Genomic DNA, 17,435 nt, shown 5'->3' with positions numbered 1-17,435 from the left:
AAATAATGTATAATATTTACATATTAGCTCAGAAAACACTCGAGTTTTTATGCTCACTACAGCACTTTCTTCTCAGAGATATTAACTCTATGGTGAAATTATCTGAAATATTCAGATATCTTGAAGACATCTCTCAGTCTTAGCTGTACACACGTTTGCGGTGTCATTTGGAGAGATTGCTACATCTCCTTCGTGGGATCAATCTGAAACACGAGATAGAGTAGCGCTTGTTAGCAAATGGAATGTAATATTGGGGAATGGCAGGCAATGCAATAACAGATTAAGATAACACACACACATTCCAAGCATTCGCCAACATTGTAAAAATAAAGAACAAATGGGGTGACTTTTCTTTGTAAATTGCCTGTAGATGGAAATTGACAAAAGCTGTTTGGCCCAATTTTATTTATCAGCGCTGCTTTTGATCCATGTTTTTTGCATTTTTTTTTATCCCATCCGAGATCAGTTCGTACAATGTTTTTTTTTGATGAATTTTAATCAAATATCCCAAAATATATCCCTCATTTTCCCAAAATACCTCATCGCAGTAACTATTCCTGATATTCAATGAATCTCAACGGTAATTTAATTCTCGCTTAATTCCAACGGTTTCACCGAGCGAATATTCATGATATTTTCAGAGAAAAATTGCATTAGTAGCTTTTGTATCGATTTTAATCGTCAGTAGTTATGCAAATGAAGGGGAAAGATACATAGAATATGATTTTCCCACAAAAAAAACATCAGAAGATAGTTTGCTTCATTTATCTAATATTAATTGGTACATTGATTTCTTTTAAGTTCTTTGAGCACGTACAAATCGAGGAGATTTTATCATCAACACTTGCATTCAAAAGATGCACACAGTTTTTAAAAGGCGGAAAATATGGTATGATTGAAAAAGTCTGTTGTCCAGGATAAAAAGAGGAGTAAAAATATGCAAAACAGAACAAGTTTTGTGTCTTTCACAATAGTTATGAAGGATTGGATTGAAGTTATAATATTATGTAAATCTTTTTGCAAACTTCAGAAACACGATCTCTCCCAGGTTGTTACAGTTTAATTTGAAAAACGACACCCAAAATTCTCTTTAGGGACTTCATGCCAAAGTGACAAAGATGAAGAAACAATGAGTCTTGAAAACAGAAGCATGAAATGAGAAACTTTATAAGAAAAGCCAAAATGGTCAGAAAGTTTTGCAAAATTCATGGAAAATAACTATGAAAATCATTCGAAAAGTCTACCAAAGACGCAATATAATTATATTGTGGCTTTCGTCCATATTTTGTGAGGTAGGATTGAAATCTTCACACTAAAGAGTATCTCAAGATACTTTGAAGGCGCAAAATAAGAAGATGAAAAATGTCCAGTTATTCTAGGAAACGTAATCACAAGGGATTTTTTCTCTGAACAGAAGGCAACCGCGCAGTACATGAAAAGGAACATGTCATATAAAGAAAGATGTCAGCATCATTTCAAATATTCATCACATATACGATATTGCAACGTTTGTAAAATATTCTCGAAAGAACAATAAATATGTATTAAATTTTTGTAACCTAATATGAATAGGATTACGAATGAATATCTTTTCAATAAATTCAACAATTTTTAGAATTTCCTTATCTCAAGATTTCTGGGAAATTAAATGAATTTTTACACGAAAAGTAAGTATTTAATTTTTCAAGCCCTAAATCACTCAGCAGACATTATGTCGAGAGGGAACTTATGTACATAAACTATGCACACACAAGCTAATGTAATATTACTTCTGACAAAACGTGACGGAAAATTTTGGATTGATGATGAATAGTTAAAGTAGACACAATTTTCTAAACGCACAATTGATTCTATTGATTTGATGACTTTGAGTGAGGCTTAATTTCCGCCCATCTAATGAACACCTCAAATCTAATAAACTAACATTGACATAGAATCACATTTCAAATTTATTTAAAGCCCCGCTGAGTAGAATTTCGGTGGATGCTCTGGTGTTTTTATCGTCTTGTGGTATTTTCTTTATAAATACAGCAGGTACAAGTACATTATCTCCACTTCAATTTAGTAGAAATTGTTTGAACTTTCTATCTTGGCGGGATGTTAAATACTCATGTCTACACTCCGCTTCCAAGTATTACATCCAAACATCCTCGGGCGGAGTGTATTTATTTAGAGAAATGAAATATTTATTATTGTACTGCTGGGTGAATTTCCAGTTTCCCCAGTTTCTCAGCGGAGCGAAAATAGATAAGAAGACATCGAGAAACGGGTGATTTGAATTACAGCTTAATTGGTAAAATTCCAGCGAAGGGCGATTTGTACCTCTTCAAAAATTTACAGAAATGCCTCTCGCATGCCAAGTAGCTTTTCATCGTTGGTGGAAAGTAATTTTACTAGTTTTCCACTCCGTTACCTTTTGGGAAATTTATGGCAATCGCTATTCAGAGGAGCCACTTAGTTAAATTTACCATCAGAACACAAATCATTCGCGGATTTATTCAATTGTGATTGCAACCTAGTTTGTACACAGAAAGTTTAGCAGAATATTTTGTGAAATATTGCATTAATAAAACTTTCTCAACACAAATAACCAACAGCAAAGACGCACAGCCATTAAACGCCACGGATCTGGGGAATTAAAAGTTTCCCTAATGGACGAGAGAGTCACGCGGTGAACCTATTTCTGGCTGAGGGGAAGAGAAATCCGGATAGCACTTAATGTGTTTGGAGAATTTGGTTCCCGTCACTTTCTGGCAGATGATATGAGCCGTTGAGGGAGCAATAAAAGAAGGTGCGAAATCTATATTTAAATTCCCTCCCCAACCAAAATCCATTTAAAGACGATTAGGTGATGATGTGATTCATATGCTGCTCTACAGCAACTCTTTCGCCAGCTGGAATTCCTAATTCACATGCATATCACACACACACACATGCATACAGAGTTGCAGGAAAAGCCAATGGCATGCGGCCAGGATTTCCATTGGAAAATTGGGGGCGCTTTTGGGGCGAGAGTGTTTAATTGAAATGCTGGCGACATGCAAATCATGCCCGTCTCTCCTCACCTCTTGCTTCCGATATTGTATCCATTTAGCAGCAAATTCCTTTGTATTTGAATTTAGTGAACAATATATGTATAGCCATCCTTAATCCATGAGATTAGAGATCTCGGAACAGCGAGTCATTGTACAACTCTTATCACTTTCGATGCCACAACAATATTCATACTTGAGCTCGTCTTCTTCGCTTTGGAGCGGAAAATGTTTCTTATCTGAAAATTGCAGTTCCTTGTACTCTCTGGTTTTCCACGCGTGAATCACAATAAAGCATTAATATAACTTTTTTTTACTCCTATCCAGCACACATTGCTAGATATCACTGTTTCTCTCTCCTCCTCGTGTGCGATATCCTTGTGAGTGGTTCAAATATCCAATATGTACACTGTACAGGCGATCGAGTCAGAACATATAATTCGGACCTTTTTGCTGGTGCCCAACCACTTATTAGAATCACTAAATCAGAATTAAAGGGAACGGGGCCAAGAAACGAATTACATTAATGAATGAAGGCGAAAAGGAGCAGCCAATTGGCTCCGCCGCACATTCTCAAGAGCGTCGCAGAAGTCAAGGTGTACGACTTGCTCTAGTATAAAAGAATCTATGACTATTCCTTAACGTCACCACTGGCAAGTTCTCTGGGAATAATTAATGGGAAATTGATTTTCTCCGGTGGGCTAGCCTTTTCGACGGGTGCTCTCTCTTTCTCGCACACTGTGCAAACATAGGCCGGTCTCACTGCGAAAAGGAATGCGCGCTCGTGTCCTGATTTTGAGGTACCACACTTTCAATAATTCACATGCACACTGGGAGCCATTCACCTGCGGGGCTCCTGCAATTTCCACCGATAGCGCCTCGCCACGGGCAGTTGCATGTGAGCCCAGGTGGCACGATAATGGCGGGGTTCAGGCTAATTAGAGATTACACGCGGAACAGCATTCTCACTCTGACCCGATGCATCGAACCTCCAAGTTCTACTGATACAGCGGAATAATTCAACTGTCCTTCGCTCATCGTCCCCGTACCATTTGGCCTCACGATTGCGCACCACGACGCCAGGTTGCGGCGGGGAAGGCGCGCTGGGGAAGTGGCCGCACGAGAGGAGAGGCGGAAAATTAAGAAACATCTGTATAAATTCATACCCTCCTTCTGAGGTATAATAAAAAGTAGATAATTTCCTCTGTGCTGAATTAATATTTGGATAAACAGTGTCCTTTTTTCCGCGCGCACTTCCCTGAGCTAGATTGCCCACCCCCGCTGCGATGTGAAAAGCAGCAATTAGGATAATTTATTGAATATTTCGATCTCGCAAGATGTTTCTGCGGGGACATAATTTATGCGGAAAATATGCTATGATTTAGTACGGACAGTGCTCAACACTTAATGGGAGGGCAGGAATTTACGACCTGTTTATGAGCTCATAAGGGGAATACCTAACATTGACAGCATAATTGCCTGTTTATACCGTTGGAAGAATTGTCCGACCCCCAAAATTTATACACTCTCCACAGCAGCGACAAACAATTTCTCAAACTTCTTACTCACACATCACGCATAACAGCATCGTCGTCACTCAATGACTCATTAGAGCAAACATAGAGGAAAGTTGGATTCATCTATCATCATCTAAGCATGTGTAAATTGCAGTGGATTAGCACAATTTGTCGCGAATTGACGCGCACCCCAGCAAAATACCACGACATCAGTTTGTGGCATAAGATGCTAATATATTATTCACGTGGATAAAAAGGGGTCGCCACACAGAGAAATGCTGGCAAAATGTATTGTTTATTTATTTTAACGATCTTCTGTGTATAAATTTCATTATTATACCTGATTATATTCCCCGGCAGCTGTACGAATTAATCGATTTGTCCGTACTCTTGCGCAAATACCGAAATGCGCATGGGAGAGAGGGCAAAACTTAGGACGGAGAGCCACTCGGGTGTTTGGGAAGACCATCAGGAAATAATTCATAAACCACGCTGAGCATTGTGCATTATCTATATGTAATGGAATTGCATGGAAAATAATGAAATTGTGGAAGTAATGTCACCATTAAGCAATATGCACGTACAGCCTCGGCTCTCACGTTCACGCGGACGACCTCATAATTGCTGTGCCAACAGCGGAGGGCGAGTGTATTACATTTTCAGGTATTAGCTTAGTATATTAATTGCTATTGATGGATTTAGGTGGGGGATTATTGTTCAAAATTGATTTCAATTGAATTCACAAATTCATCTCGGATATGCAATCAATCGCACTTTAAGCGATTCCCAAATACGTTACAATTCATAATGCCGTTGAATGTTTAAAATCACAATTGGGACTCAGCTGACTGAAAATGCTTCATGCACTTGATTAAAATAAAACCGATTGATTGACATGCAAATTAAGCAATGAAACACATTTAAAACTATGCACAATATAATTAGTTGGCAATGCATAATCCGCTTTATCTAATTCAATTGTATGAAATTAAAACTCCACAAGAGACTTAAATCCCCTTTTCTAATTTGAAGAGTCCACATTTTTTTTTAATTAGCTCAGCAATTGGTGGTCGACTGATATCTCTATGGCTTATGATTTCTTTCCTTAAATTGATATTTAAATGTGTAATGCTTTTGTAAGAGACTCAAAATATGTGCACAAATTTGATCTACTTTTAGGCTTTCGCGATCTACTGGTGAACTGAAAAACTCATCAGATTCTAGAATTCGACGTTAAGAATAAGGTTCAATTCGAACACGATATCAGATTTCACAGGTATGCCTTCGTATGCGTTTTGCGAGTGGCGATGCCGTAACTGGGCGTTTGTTCATTACACGAACGCCCATGAATCCTGGCCAAGTGCTCATGGGGAAAACCATCAAAAATACCTAGTAAACACGTGAGGATTTCGACAGTGAAGCACTAATTTATTTCTGTTTAATTTCACCTGTTTATCACGGGTTATGGGAAAAGTGTTGAGGAAAGGAGAATCGTTAAGCACTACAGTTGCTCACACTCGACATTTCTGATTTATGATAAGGGCTAAAATTCTGCCTAATCCCCAAAGGGTTCTAATCACTCATTCAGGATTGTAATTTAAAATTAATTGATGTGAGGCACTTTGAGCGGAAGACATGAGGGCGGCGGGTACGGAGTGTATCGCTTTTCTATTTAAAACTAAACTGAGAAACGTGGAAATCCTCCCCATTTTATCGCGCCACGAGATCAATGGGATCCCATTCGAATTTATTATATAACTCCACATCAGAATCAATGTGAATAGAGCGAGAGCAAGCGACCAATTAAAGCAAATTACTAATGTAATTGCATTAACCTCTCTCACACTGAATCAATTGCAACATTTCACATTGGGGAGCTTTTCCTCTCTTTTCTGTCTTGCTGCGCATTTTTGAGGTGAAATTCGATGCGGAGGCATGAGAAAAATTCCGCTGAGACTCTGTGTTTTCCTTTCACCAGCGAAATGAGATTTCCTAATGTAATAATTCGTATAAGAGATGATTTTCCACTGTATAGAAATAGCAAAAGCCACTCATAGCGAACCACTCAATGTAATATTTATGCTAATAGTCTATGTTCATTTTCCACGCTATTTCTCAATTATATTAATTGAATTGGTGTGCACCTTTGTTTATATGATTTCATATACATTTCCACCTTCTTCAACGTCAATACGCCTCTGCGGGGTGGAAGGCATTCAGTGGCATTCGATTTTCTCATTTTTAGGGCTATCAGAAAAAATATACAACTACGTGTTTTCCGTTGGAAATACAGCCTGAATTAACATGAAAGACTCTTTTTTCTGCACAAGAGGTCAAATAAGGGTATATTTTGGTACACGAGCAATTTATTTATGCTTATTGTTGTTCTCAGAATTTTTCTTTTGCTTTCGCCCATTAACAATTTATTTGTTATCTACTACGCGAGCAGAGACTCGATTAGTCAAGAAGAGAGTCCGTAACTTTTTTTTTCCAATTACATTAACAATAATGCCTTATGTAGGTATATAATTTATATGCCCACATCGAACATTGAGGATGCGCGCCTAATTGTTTTCCGCTAATCTATGGTTTAATAAATTCTATCAATGATGCAAATAAGTTCTCACTCGGCGGACTGTTATGTACTCCGAATTGACGCATTGATTTTCTGCTCTTCGAAGGATCTGGCAGAGTGACACAGGCGCACAAATACACGGTCCACAGGCTATAACCACAGCTCGATGGTAAATCAAGTGGAGGGCTCAGTTTCCCCGCCGTGCGCACGCACGAGCCCTAAGGAAGGGGCAATGACACGATTCCCAGTTAATTTGCGAGCACATCTCTTATCATGATTTTGTCACAGGCCAACGCGTCGCACTTCCGCGATAAGCGAGCCTCAGGAAGCCACCTGCACAGTGTGCTCAAGTGCAAGTGGAAAAACTCTACAGGCACCCCAGAGAGAGTGAGAGCAGAGCGCAAGTGGGGGTGTCGCAAAAGGGGAATGATCCAGGGTCAGAGGTAAGATCTAATTTCGTATCCCTCGCGCTGTGTATGTATGCTTTGCAGCCAAATAATTTATAAGCTGATTTACGCTCCGAAGGCCTCAAAATAATATCAAATTTCCTATTAATTAGTAAACTACCGCTTCTTCCACATTATTAATTAACAACATAACATGAGACGCGACACTACAGAGAATGTTAAGCAGCCTGACCCTATAAAGTGATGCACGAAACAGAATCATGGTAAGTCAATGCAACTACTTGAATATAACGAATAAATTTCTTTCAATATGTCACACAATTTGAAGTTTTTCTGTTCTCGTGTAGCTTATTCTGGGGCATTTACTTCACTTTTCCCAAGCTATTTCTGATTTTTATACGAAACATGAGAAAATTCCAAGATTAAGTTGAAATGAATCATATTTCATTGAGTTCATTTTGGTCCTTATTGCTCAATTTAACACAATAATTATTAGAATTCGGTCCAGAGACTCCACAGATAACCATAACCAAGTCATAACGCCATCGTAATACCGACCTTGCTCGCCTAATTGGAAACTGCTCGGAATCGATGCTCTATTTGCCGATGCAGAAGTCCTTAAAGATGACATCTAGAATCTCATCCGTGGTCACGGCGCCGGTGATTTTGCCAATTGCCTGAATAACACGGCGAATTTCTTCTGCCACGATGGCAAAATCTAATTCAACGGATGAATTGCCAGCAAGAAGGCCTACATAGTCACGAAATGTGGCCAAATGAATTAGTGCTTCGCATAATAAATGACGATGTCGTGCTTGACTTAAGACAGGATGCTCGGCCGAGGGTTCTCCACAGCTGAAATAAAGGAACAGAGAGAAATAGAGTGGAATTAAAAGTTTCTGCCTCATCCCACTTACATTTTTTGCAAACTCCTCTGCAATTCATCAATTGCAGTGGCCAATCCTGCCGAGGTCTTGCAGGATATCCACGCGAGTCTGGGAAGCGTGCTATCGGGCACTTCGCTAATGAGGTCCGTTTTATTGATGAGATAGACGAATTCGCTCGAGTGTATCTCGATTTCCATCTCCCTCAAGTATTTGTCAATGAAATGCTGAAGAGAGTCTCCGGGATGCTGGCTGAGATGATGGACCACTTGCGTGGCATCGAGGAGGATGATGGTGAAATCGGCGTATTTGGCGCACTCCCTGGCTCTAGACATGCCCTCATCCTCAACAATGTCACTCCCACGTCGCCTGAGCCCAGCCGTGTCGGATATTACAACTGGGTAGCCACTCACGTTGCAGCCCACTTCAACAATGTCTCGAGTTGTCCCAGCAATATCTGTTACAATTGAAACTGGTCTCTGTGCTAAAATATTCATAAAACTGCTCTTGCCGACATTCGGAGCACCCACAATAGCGGCACGTACGCCTTGGCGCAGGATCTCCCCTTTCCGCCCGTCCTCAATGTGCTCCTTCATCTCCCTCTCGACCAATACGGCCACCCTCTCGACATCTCTCAGCACAGCATCGTCGAAATTCTCGTCCTCTGCGAAGTCTATGAATGCCTCGAAGTGGGCGAGAATGCCTTTCAGCTTCTCTCGCCACGAATTGTACTTCTTAGACAATAGCCCATTGGCCTGCATGAGTGCCTGTTTTCTCTGCATCTCCGTCTCGGCGTGAATGAGATCTGCAATGCCTTCAGCTTCAGTCAAATCCATCTTTCCGGAGTAGAAAGCCCTCTTTGTGAACTCTCCGGGCGCTGCTGGCCTCAATCCAGGCACACTGCCCAGAGCATCAAGGATGGCAGCCACCACAGCTCGTCCCCCGTGAACGTGGAACTCACACGAGTCCTCTCCAGTGAAGCTGGCCGGTCCCGGAAACCACAGAATCAATCCCCGATCAATGAACTCTCTAGAGGTGGGGTGGAAAATCTTCTTCACAAGAGCATTGCGAGGCATTGGGTCTGTTTTGAATGATGCTAAGCTCTTCAGGGCAGTCAACGAGGCTGATCCAGACACTCTTATCACAGCCACTCCACATCTTCCCTGGCCTGTAGAGGAACATAGAATGTAAACACACTAAATACGAGAGACAATTCTATAGAATTACCTGACGACAAGCTGTAAATTGTATTGGCAGTTGAGTAGTACCTGTTTCTGAACAATTTCACACCACATGAATAGAGGGTATTTAATTTTATCAGCATATTTTGTGAGAATTAGGAGCACTGAAAGAGCTGCCTAGAATGAATGTAAACAAATTGCCGTGTGTCATTTTGTGTTCAGTGGCGGTATGAAGAGGTCGCTGTGAGCGGAAACGATGAAAATTAAATTGTTCAAACGGTTTCAGCAGTCCGGGAAAAATTGTTCGCTTTTCACCCTTTACACTTCAAAATTTTTATCAATGTCTTCTCTTACCAAAAATCTCGTGTCTACCATCAATTCCGCTTCAAAATTCGTACGAATGATTCACAAAGGCAGAGCTCCGTGTGGAGCAGAAAAATCTCAAGTTTCTCGACAGTCTCGAAGGAAGTGCAAGGAGCAGCCCGAGGAATTTCTCAGATTTTCTTATCTGAGGTACAAGGCAGATCGTGGCAAAGAACAACTACCTGAGGAAGAGTTCATTGTCCCGCCGCTGCATCTAAAGAAGTCCATCAGAATGCCGAGATGCACGGAGGCTTTAGACAAGGTGAACAGGAAATCCGTGCACAAGCTGAAGGAATGCGGGGAGAAAAATCCACCGCCATTATCGGCGAGTGACATCCTGAAGGAAACGCGCAGGGATGCTTTTATTCCGGCCTCTCAGGCCATTAATTGCGAGTGTATTTGATGCATATGTACAGTGTTTGGCAATGAAAAATTAAACTAGTCGCTAATCTCCTCTAGTCGTGTTAATTTATCAATGGGGCTGCGATGGCAATTTGGATAGTGTTGGTCACAATCCCCATGGTGTCGTCCAATGGCCTCGGCTTCTTCGTAAGCCAGCCTCAAGCACTCCTCCTCGTCAACGAAGGATTGATGAACAGACGGTCTGAATAAAGTATTTTAATTGAAGCCAACAATTGTTTTTCGGATGTTTTTACTCACGTGAAAATAAAATGCAGAACTTCTTCAATGAGATCATCGTGTTCGTGAGCCAGTGGATATTTGGCCATTTGGCAGACAGCTTTCAGCAGGCACTCCTCCTCATTTTCCACACCTTGCCTGAAATTCACCATTCAAATCAACTTCCAGACAAAATTGCCAATGCAAATTGTGCACTCACACTTTCAGAATATCCCCCAGAATCCTGTAGAACTCCCCAGCCGTGAGATCTCTCTTCACATGGTTGTAGCTCGAGTGCTGTGAAGTCTCGTTGGCGGGCTCAGGGAGAGATCTGGATTGCCAGATAGGAGGGTTGTAGAACTCGGCCGGAGTCCAGGGAGTGTTGTAGTTCACTTGCACGCCCATGTTGAGGGCCACTTTCCTGTTGGGAATGTTGATGGGAAGCACCATGGCCATTGTACACTGCAGAACTGTGTATCGCGGAAAGAGCAGTGCGTCGGCGGTGAAGATGAGGGAGATGCTGATGAGCAAAGTCAACTCAATCATGACTGTTGCAGCGAAGAGGTGTCACTGAGCCTCTAACTTGGGATTAACTCCAGAAATGTCGTGTCTTTAGCGGGATGACAGTGCTAACGAGTTAAATAAATTACATCTCACGTCTTAATCTAGGAAGGTATCACGTGAATCAATAACAAATGACAATAAAAATAACAGTGAAAAATATCTTAACCCTCGCCAGTCACTGAATGAAAAGTGAGGAAGACACGATAAGAGTTGAGCTTAAGAGTACTGTTGTTCATTTAGGATAATTATATATATACCAATTAAAACAATACGCAAAAAGCATGCTAAAATGTAATAGAATATAAGGATGCAAAAATTCAATAAAGTTTACTTGATAATATGCATACAAACTCTCTTTATTTTTAAGCCATCTCAGAATCGTTAAAGGAAGTAACACAGGCGTTAAATTCACGTGATTCGCAAGATGAGTAATACTGAAATTGCGCTAAAAATTTTGTCTTTAGATATGCTTAACGAATTTTCCAGATCTCGTGATGGGAATATCCAATTAAATATGGTCCAGTAGCAATTTTGTGCGCTAAACAGGCTAAACAATTGGAATCGTATTTTGTCTGCTGGACGTTGACTTTTCCGTGTGGTCTTCATTACAATCCATTAAAGTGCTCATTAACATAATTAAGCTCGGCAAATATTCTTTGACATCGTGGAAGGGCTGCTCGAGCGTCAAATCTCGCAGCTTGGCATTGTCTTACCGAATATCGATAGTGTCTCATGATGATGATTAACTCGCTGGTGACGCTCGTGGTACTTTTCCTCCTGCTGAGCAGTGCAAAAACTGACGGTGAAAATGTGCAGGATAGTGAGACTCTGAGTCGTCGGAAGCGCTTCTTGCTCATCTTCAATAATGGTGGCTTGGCGAAAGCCGTCTTGGGAATTTCCGCTCCAGTGATTTTCAACGATAAGACGAAGAGGAGTCTCAATATGTCTTATAACTTCCAAGCACAGTATCAATTTCTCCCGAATGTGACATCGCCCTTGGCCGATCCATTCTTCACGGGTCTCCAGAGACGTCGCAAGCGCCAATCGCCGACCAGGAGTGCTCCAGATGAGTCGAGGAAGTACCTCTATGCCCTGCTCGAGGGGCTGATGAGGCATCGGGGCGTGGATGGAGAGCAGTGTCTCCTTCGGGCGATCTGCGAAGTCGCCGAGAGTCCATGCAAACACAACGGTCTCGTCGGTGAATTAATAGACCTCATTTTCACGTAAATCCTCTGCCAGCTCTTCATTGCTCACCCTTGACATCTCATTAATTTTTGCCCACATCAACAGACCGCACGAGCACGAGGCGCAGCCCGAGCACGTCCAGGCACGTTTCATCGGCCTCCGGGGAGGAAATTGTGCATCCACGTACAGCCTGTGCCCACGCGGTGAAGGTCTGCTCGACGCAATAAGTGTGATTATGTAGGAAGATGAGCAGAGTTTGCATTGCCGCTTAGCGCTCAATTTACAATTAAATTGATTACGAATGGGCGAAAACTGTAAAATGCTCTTTTAAGTATTTTCCGTATGTTCATATTGCCATGAGAGCAGTTTAAGTGCTGAGCTCGAAGTTTAATGTCGCACTATGAAAATGAAGTGGGTGCTTTTGCTCGTGCTAATGCCACTTTGCCGCTCGTTGATGAACATCTCAGAAGTTGGTGAAAGACAGAGGCGTTATCTCATCTATCCACCCAACGGTGGATTAGTTAAAATTATTCTGGGCATTAGTGCACCCATTGTGCTGTCTGGCAAGCGCAGCATGGGCTGTGCATACAACTTGCAAGGGCAGTTTCGAGTGCCGAGCGAAGTCATGTGGCGGCCGGTTACATTTGAGGGGCTCAGCCGGAAGGCGAGGCGAGAGCTTGAGGACATTCAGGCGAACTCAAGGGAGGATGAATCGAGAAAATTGCTGTACTTCATGCTGGAGCGATTCAAGAACTGGTGACGACTCAGAGATTGCGTTTCAAGTGGAAATCCTCTTACTTGCAATTGGAATGTTTTCAGGGCGGGGAAGAATGGCCGAGAGTGTCTGCTGAGGACCATCTGCGAGGTGACTCAATCACCCTTGACGGAGGACAATGGAATTTTCGGAGAATTGATAGACAGCATCTTCATTCCCGGCGACGCCAGGGTGGACCAGCACTTCCAAGATGCCCATCGAGCGGGGCGAGCGGGCATCAATTGCCTGAAAGTGTACAAGAACTGCCCCATGGGAGATGGTTTTCTCGACCAATTCGTATTCAGCTAAGATCCTTTATTGCTTCATATAACCTTCTCACTGTGAAGGATAAGACCCAGAATACTTATTGGGCACTTCTTCTCGTATAATTCACTGCAGTGCTTCTCCTCAGAAGACATGGCTCTGCTGTAGTCGTCGACATAAGAGTATTTCTCAGGTAAACTGCGAGAGAAAAGCATGAGTGTAGATAAATTGTAAATAGATTTTTGAATAAATGGAACGTCTTACGAGAAGAGAAGTCTGAATATATCGTCAAATAGAGAAGTTCCTTTCGGCATGAGCCAATGTTGAGCTTCACAGATTGTTCTCAGAATACAAGATCGACCATCCAATCCAATATCTTTAGTGTTTCTGAAAGTTGCACATATCAGGAATGTAAATTTGATAGTATTGAATCAAAAAACTTAAAAATTTAGCAAAATGACGCATGTGAAATCACCTTTCCATCTCATACTTTTGCCAATCGGATAAGAAGTTTCGTAGATATCGGCCTAAAAGTGACCTCAAACTATTTCATTCCTCCCTGTCCCCTATTATTCTTAACACCACTGTACATTTGCTTGATAAATATTCATCCTTACATGAAATTTTCAATACTCCTGTAGAAATCCCTTCGCTCCCTGTGACCTCTGTAGTGTTGCTTCTGCCAATGTTTTCCCTTCGACCCTTCGAATAAGTGATTCTTATCACTCTGGTACTTTTTATAAGAGAACGGATACCGAGTTTTCTGCAAAAACACATCCTTGTCGCTCTTCCTCCTCGTTGTGTCCATCCTGTCATGATAATCGATGAGATTGTAGAAGTCATCATGCGGAAAGGAATCGTGGTAGAGCACAGGAGGTGCAACAGTTGCTTTCTGCGTCGTGACCACAATTGGCGCGGGATTCTTCCTCTCGGGAAAAATTAGTTTGTCAGGCAGTGGATAGTAGAAATCCACTTCCATGACCATATTGTGCTGTGCCGGCGATTTAAACACGAAAGCCTTCACCACAGAAAGTGTGCACTTGGGAGGATGTTTAATTTTCAGCATTGCGATGTTAATTTGTCACAGATAATGTCCACTCACCAGAACAGTTGATCCTGGCGGAAATACCAAGTATCTCTTCCTTCTGGACAGCACTTCGGGGAATTTGTAGGGATTTTCACTCCAATCCATGCAGAAGACCAAACCGAGATGAATTAGACCGATTGCGGGAAGAATTAAAGATTTTAGGTGCATTTTTCTCAAGGGTCTTGTCTTTACTGAGTGTGATTCTGTGAAATGATGCTGTCTCTGTGCGGGTGTGAAAAATCACTGATTGCGACGATAGTTATAATTTGTTGAGTTAATTAGCACCTGCGACGTATGGACTTCTTTCATCTCCATTTCAGTCAATATGAAAGAATTTTCTCATTGAATAGAAACATTTCTAAAAGACTTATTGGACATTTCTCTCTATAAACTGCATCACATTCGTACTCTTCCAACGCCATTGCATTTCTCAGCTCGTGAGGTGTTTTTGGTGAAACGGGAACTCTGAAAAGTGATTTCAAGCATTTTCAGAAATATTCCACGAATGCATGGTTTAGAATTTGTGACTTACGTGAAAAGTATTCTAAATATGTCATGAAAGAGGGAATGTCCTTTGGGATGAAGAAAATGCCTAGCTTCGCACACAGCTTTCAGGGTGCAATATCGATTTATCGGCTTAAAGTCCACATAATCCCTGCACAAGAGATTCATCTCAACTTTAGTGAAAATCCCCTTCATATTTAATTACATCATGGCACTTACATCATTTTCTCCAGAGTTCTGAACAAGTCTCGGCGTTCCTTATAGGAACTGTGATGCCACAACTCATCATCATCATTGTCGCTGGAGTGAAAATTAATTTGCTGCGATGAGTTAATCAAGCTGTTTGTCTCCTGAAATCCAGCAGCAACATTTTCGCTTTCCGCAAATAGATTTCTCTGGAACCTCTTCACGGGTTTCCATGCATTCCACTGCCATTTGGGATGTTCCCAACTAATAACTTCCTTCGCGACGGGTGCTTTAGTAGTTTTGGTCTTTTTGGCGCGATATTCCTTCCACTTGTTCCACTTTTTCATATAAAACATGGTGTCTGGCATGGGGTAGGAGAAGTTCATTTCGGACACAGTATTGTATCCAGTCGGGGATGAAAATATTATTGCTTTCACCATTGAGAAAGTGGCCTGCATTAGGGAATTATGAATGTGACAATAAATTGCATAATTTTACCGCACTGTGTTGCTTTTCCTTACGGCAATTCCTGCCCCAGGTGGAAATAGTAAAAAGCGTCGTTTCCTCGATAAGAGCCTCTCAAGTCCTTTCGGGTAGTCAGATGAAGTCCCTTGAGTTGCCGCCCAGAGGCAGTTGTGGCACAAGAGTAGTTGGAGAACGAAAATAATCTTCATACTGAATTCTCTTGAATAAACTATATATTTATGTACTGAATTCCCTCAGTGTCACAACATTGAGTGATCCCTTGGAAATCTCTGTTCCGCCTTTTAAATTATATTTCGGGTGGTGTGAAAATGTTTTAAGTCAATATTGAATATAAATTTAGTTCAGTGCTCGGTAAGAGTTATGGACAACATTGTTATATATAAGTGGTTTATTTAACAAACTCCGAAGTCCAGAAGTTGCTCTTGCACATCGAGTACGTCTCTCTGCAGTCGTCAACCTCATGATGAGCTCTCATGTACTCGCTGATGTCGTTCTCACCCGCCAAGTCGAGCTTTGGGAGTCTGAAAGAAATTGCTCCATTTCACATCCATCATGGCAAAAGTGGTGTAAATTGGTCTGACCGAAAGATACTCTTCAGAATGGCGCCCATGAAGGTATTTGGCAAATCCTTGTTATTTCGCGTCTCACAGAGGGACTTGAGAACGCATTCTCTGCCAGATAATCCTTTGCTGCAATGTACAAAGAATATTGTGATAAACAACTGCTCACTTGAAATATGACAGACTCGATTTAAATGATAAACTCAAGCATTGAATCATTCAAAGATTTAGCAATCCAAGCAGATTTGTATCGTCTTTGACAAAAGTGAATTTATAATATCACCAAATTTTCAACCAATCACAGAGATGCAATATTCCCCGGTATGAAAATCATTATTCCCATCATGAAATGTTGCTATGAAGCTCACTCTTCGAGATATCGCTCAATATTGCCATACAGTCGATGGCGTGTTGAAATGTGGTACATTTTGTGCAGTTGCGCCTCCTCATCGTCGACATCCTCAGCGCTTCTCTTGCCAAAAACAGGCTGTATCATGTGTTTGCGGTGTAGCGCCTTCTTGAAACTCCTGAAAATCACGTTCACGCTGAGTACATTGTATATTTTGCCATATTGTCCTGCAGACTCTGCACTCACCTATTGATCGCACTGTCTTTCCTCTTTGGCACTTTCGGAGTATATTTACTGGCGAGCTTCTTCACATAACTGAACTTATTGTCCTCATTGCCCTTGAAGTAATGCTGGAATCTATCACTCTCAATCCACGGATTTGGCCTGTTGTTCTCATAGTAAATCTGGGGCGGATCTTTCTTCCTTTGGATTTTTTCATACTGCACTCGAGAGGCGATCTTCGGATCGTCATTGTAGTAGAGATCGTGCTTGTTGGCAAACTTGAAACGATTTTTCCAATCGGCAGATGAAATATAGGAAATATGATTTATATTATCCACTTTTGAAGTGTTATCAGCCTTCTTGTCACTCTTGAGAACGTCGAATTTATTAACAAAGTCCGCTTCTAATTCGCTCAAGGGTTTCGACGGCAATTCATAGGCAATGGCAACAGTTACTCCTACTGTGAAAACCAGAGGCAGAGCAACGATAGGAATCGTCTGATCGTAAATCACTTGCAAGGAACTTCCTTCCGGAAATGACAAATAGCGCTTCCTTCGCGACAATTTCCTGCCCTGCCCATCATCAGCACACGTCACAATCCCAATGATGAGGCAAAGAATGAACCACGACTGTTGCATCATGTCTTTCCCACTAAGACCCACAAGTCATCACTAATAACACTTCCATCATCAACTGA

General features: G+C 41.5%; 6 protein-coding genes across 7 annotated transcripts; 2 read left to right on the top strand and 4 right to left on the bottom strand.

The window, feature by feature from the left end:
- Positions 1–171: 171 nt before the first annotated feature.
- LOC132264698 (tRNA modification GTPase GTPBP3, mitochondrial) lies at positions 172–9,796 on the bottom strand. The gene is made up of 4 exons (XM_059764987.1): positions 9,643–9,796; positions 8,449–9,583; positions 8,090–8,386; positions 172–203 (listed from the first exon to the last, which is right to left on the bottom strand). Exons 1-3 carry the CDS (start codon positions 9,737–9,739, stop codon positions 8,128–8,130), a joined length of 1,491 nt encoding a protein of 496 aa, XP_059620970.1. The 5' UTR covers positions 9,740–9,796; the 3' UTR covers positions 172–203; positions 8,090–8,127.
- A 526-nt stretch (positions 9,797–10,322) lies between these two features.
- On the bottom strand, positions 10,323–11,123 carry LOC132257994 (uncharacterized). Its single transcript, XM_059755085.1, has 3 exons — positions 10,798–11,123; positions 10,620–10,736; positions 10,323–10,563 (listed from the first exon to the last, which is right to left on the bottom strand). The coding sequence occupies exons 1-3, from the start codon at positions 11,121–11,123 to the stop codon at positions 10,398–10,400; spliced, it is 609 nt and encodes a 202-aa protein (XP_059611068.1). The 3' UTR covers positions 10,323–10,397.
- Positions 11,124–11,879: 756 nt separating this feature from the next.
- Positions 11,880–12,567, top strand: LOC132257984 (uncharacterized). Its single transcript, XM_059755074.1, has 2 exons — positions 11,880–12,364; positions 12,432–12,567. Exons 1-2 carry the CDS (start codon positions 11,880–11,882, stop codon positions 12,565–12,567), a joined length of 621 nt encoding a protein of 206 aa, XP_059611057.1.
- A 165-nt stretch (positions 12,568–12,732) lies between these two features.
- On the top strand, positions 12,733–13,389 carry LOC132257975 (uncharacterized). Its single transcript, XM_059755061.1, has 2 exons — positions 12,733–13,082; positions 13,146–13,389. Exons 1-2 carry the CDS (start codon positions 12,733–12,735, stop codon positions 13,387–13,389), a joined length of 594 nt encoding a protein of 197 aa, XP_059611044.1.
- A 1-nt stretch (position 13,390) lies between these two features.
- Positions 13,391–14,657, bottom strand: LOC132264614 (uncharacterized). Of its 2 annotated transcripts, XM_059764871.1 has the most exons (5): positions 14,447–14,657; positions 13,962–14,383; positions 13,820–13,882; positions 13,609–13,731; positions 13,391–13,542 (listed from the first exon to the last, which is right to left on the bottom strand). In XM_059764871.1, exons 1-5 carry the CDS (start codon positions 14,597–14,599, stop codon positions 13,404–13,406), a joined length of 900 nt encoding a protein of 299 aa, XP_059620854.1. In that variant the 5' UTR covers positions 14,600–14,657; the 3' UTR covers positions 13,391–13,403. The 2 variants fall into 2 exon arrangements, with proteins under 2 accessions (XP_059620854.1, XP_059620863.1); XM_059764880.1 differs by lacking the exon at positions 13,820–13,882 and having other exon boundaries at positions 14,447–14,655.
- Positions 14,658–15,811: 1,154 nt separating this feature from the next.
- Positions 15,812–17,379, bottom strand: LOC132257964 (uncharacterized). Its single transcript, XM_059755049.1, has 4 exons — positions 16,763–17,379; positions 16,536–16,694; positions 16,189–16,296; positions 15,812–16,128 (listed from the first exon to the last, which is right to left on the bottom strand). Exons 1-4 carry the CDS (start codon positions 17,377–17,379, stop codon positions 15,996–15,998), a joined length of 1,017 nt encoding a protein of 338 aa, XP_059611032.1. The 3' UTR covers positions 15,812–15,995.
- Between the last annotated feature and the right edge of the window lie 56 nt (positions 17,380–17,435).

Source organism: Phlebotomus argentipes, unplaced genomic scaffold (genome assembly GCF_947086385.1).
Source record: "Phlebotomus argentipes unplaced genomic scaffold, Phlebotomus argentipes genome assembly contig_6, whole genome shotgun sequence".
Classification (NCBI taxonomy): domain Eukaryota; kingdom Metazoa; phylum Arthropoda; class Insecta; order Diptera; family Psychodidae; genus Phlebotomus; species Phlebotomus argentipes.
This window is presented reverse-complemented; position numbering and strand designations above follow the sequence as displayed.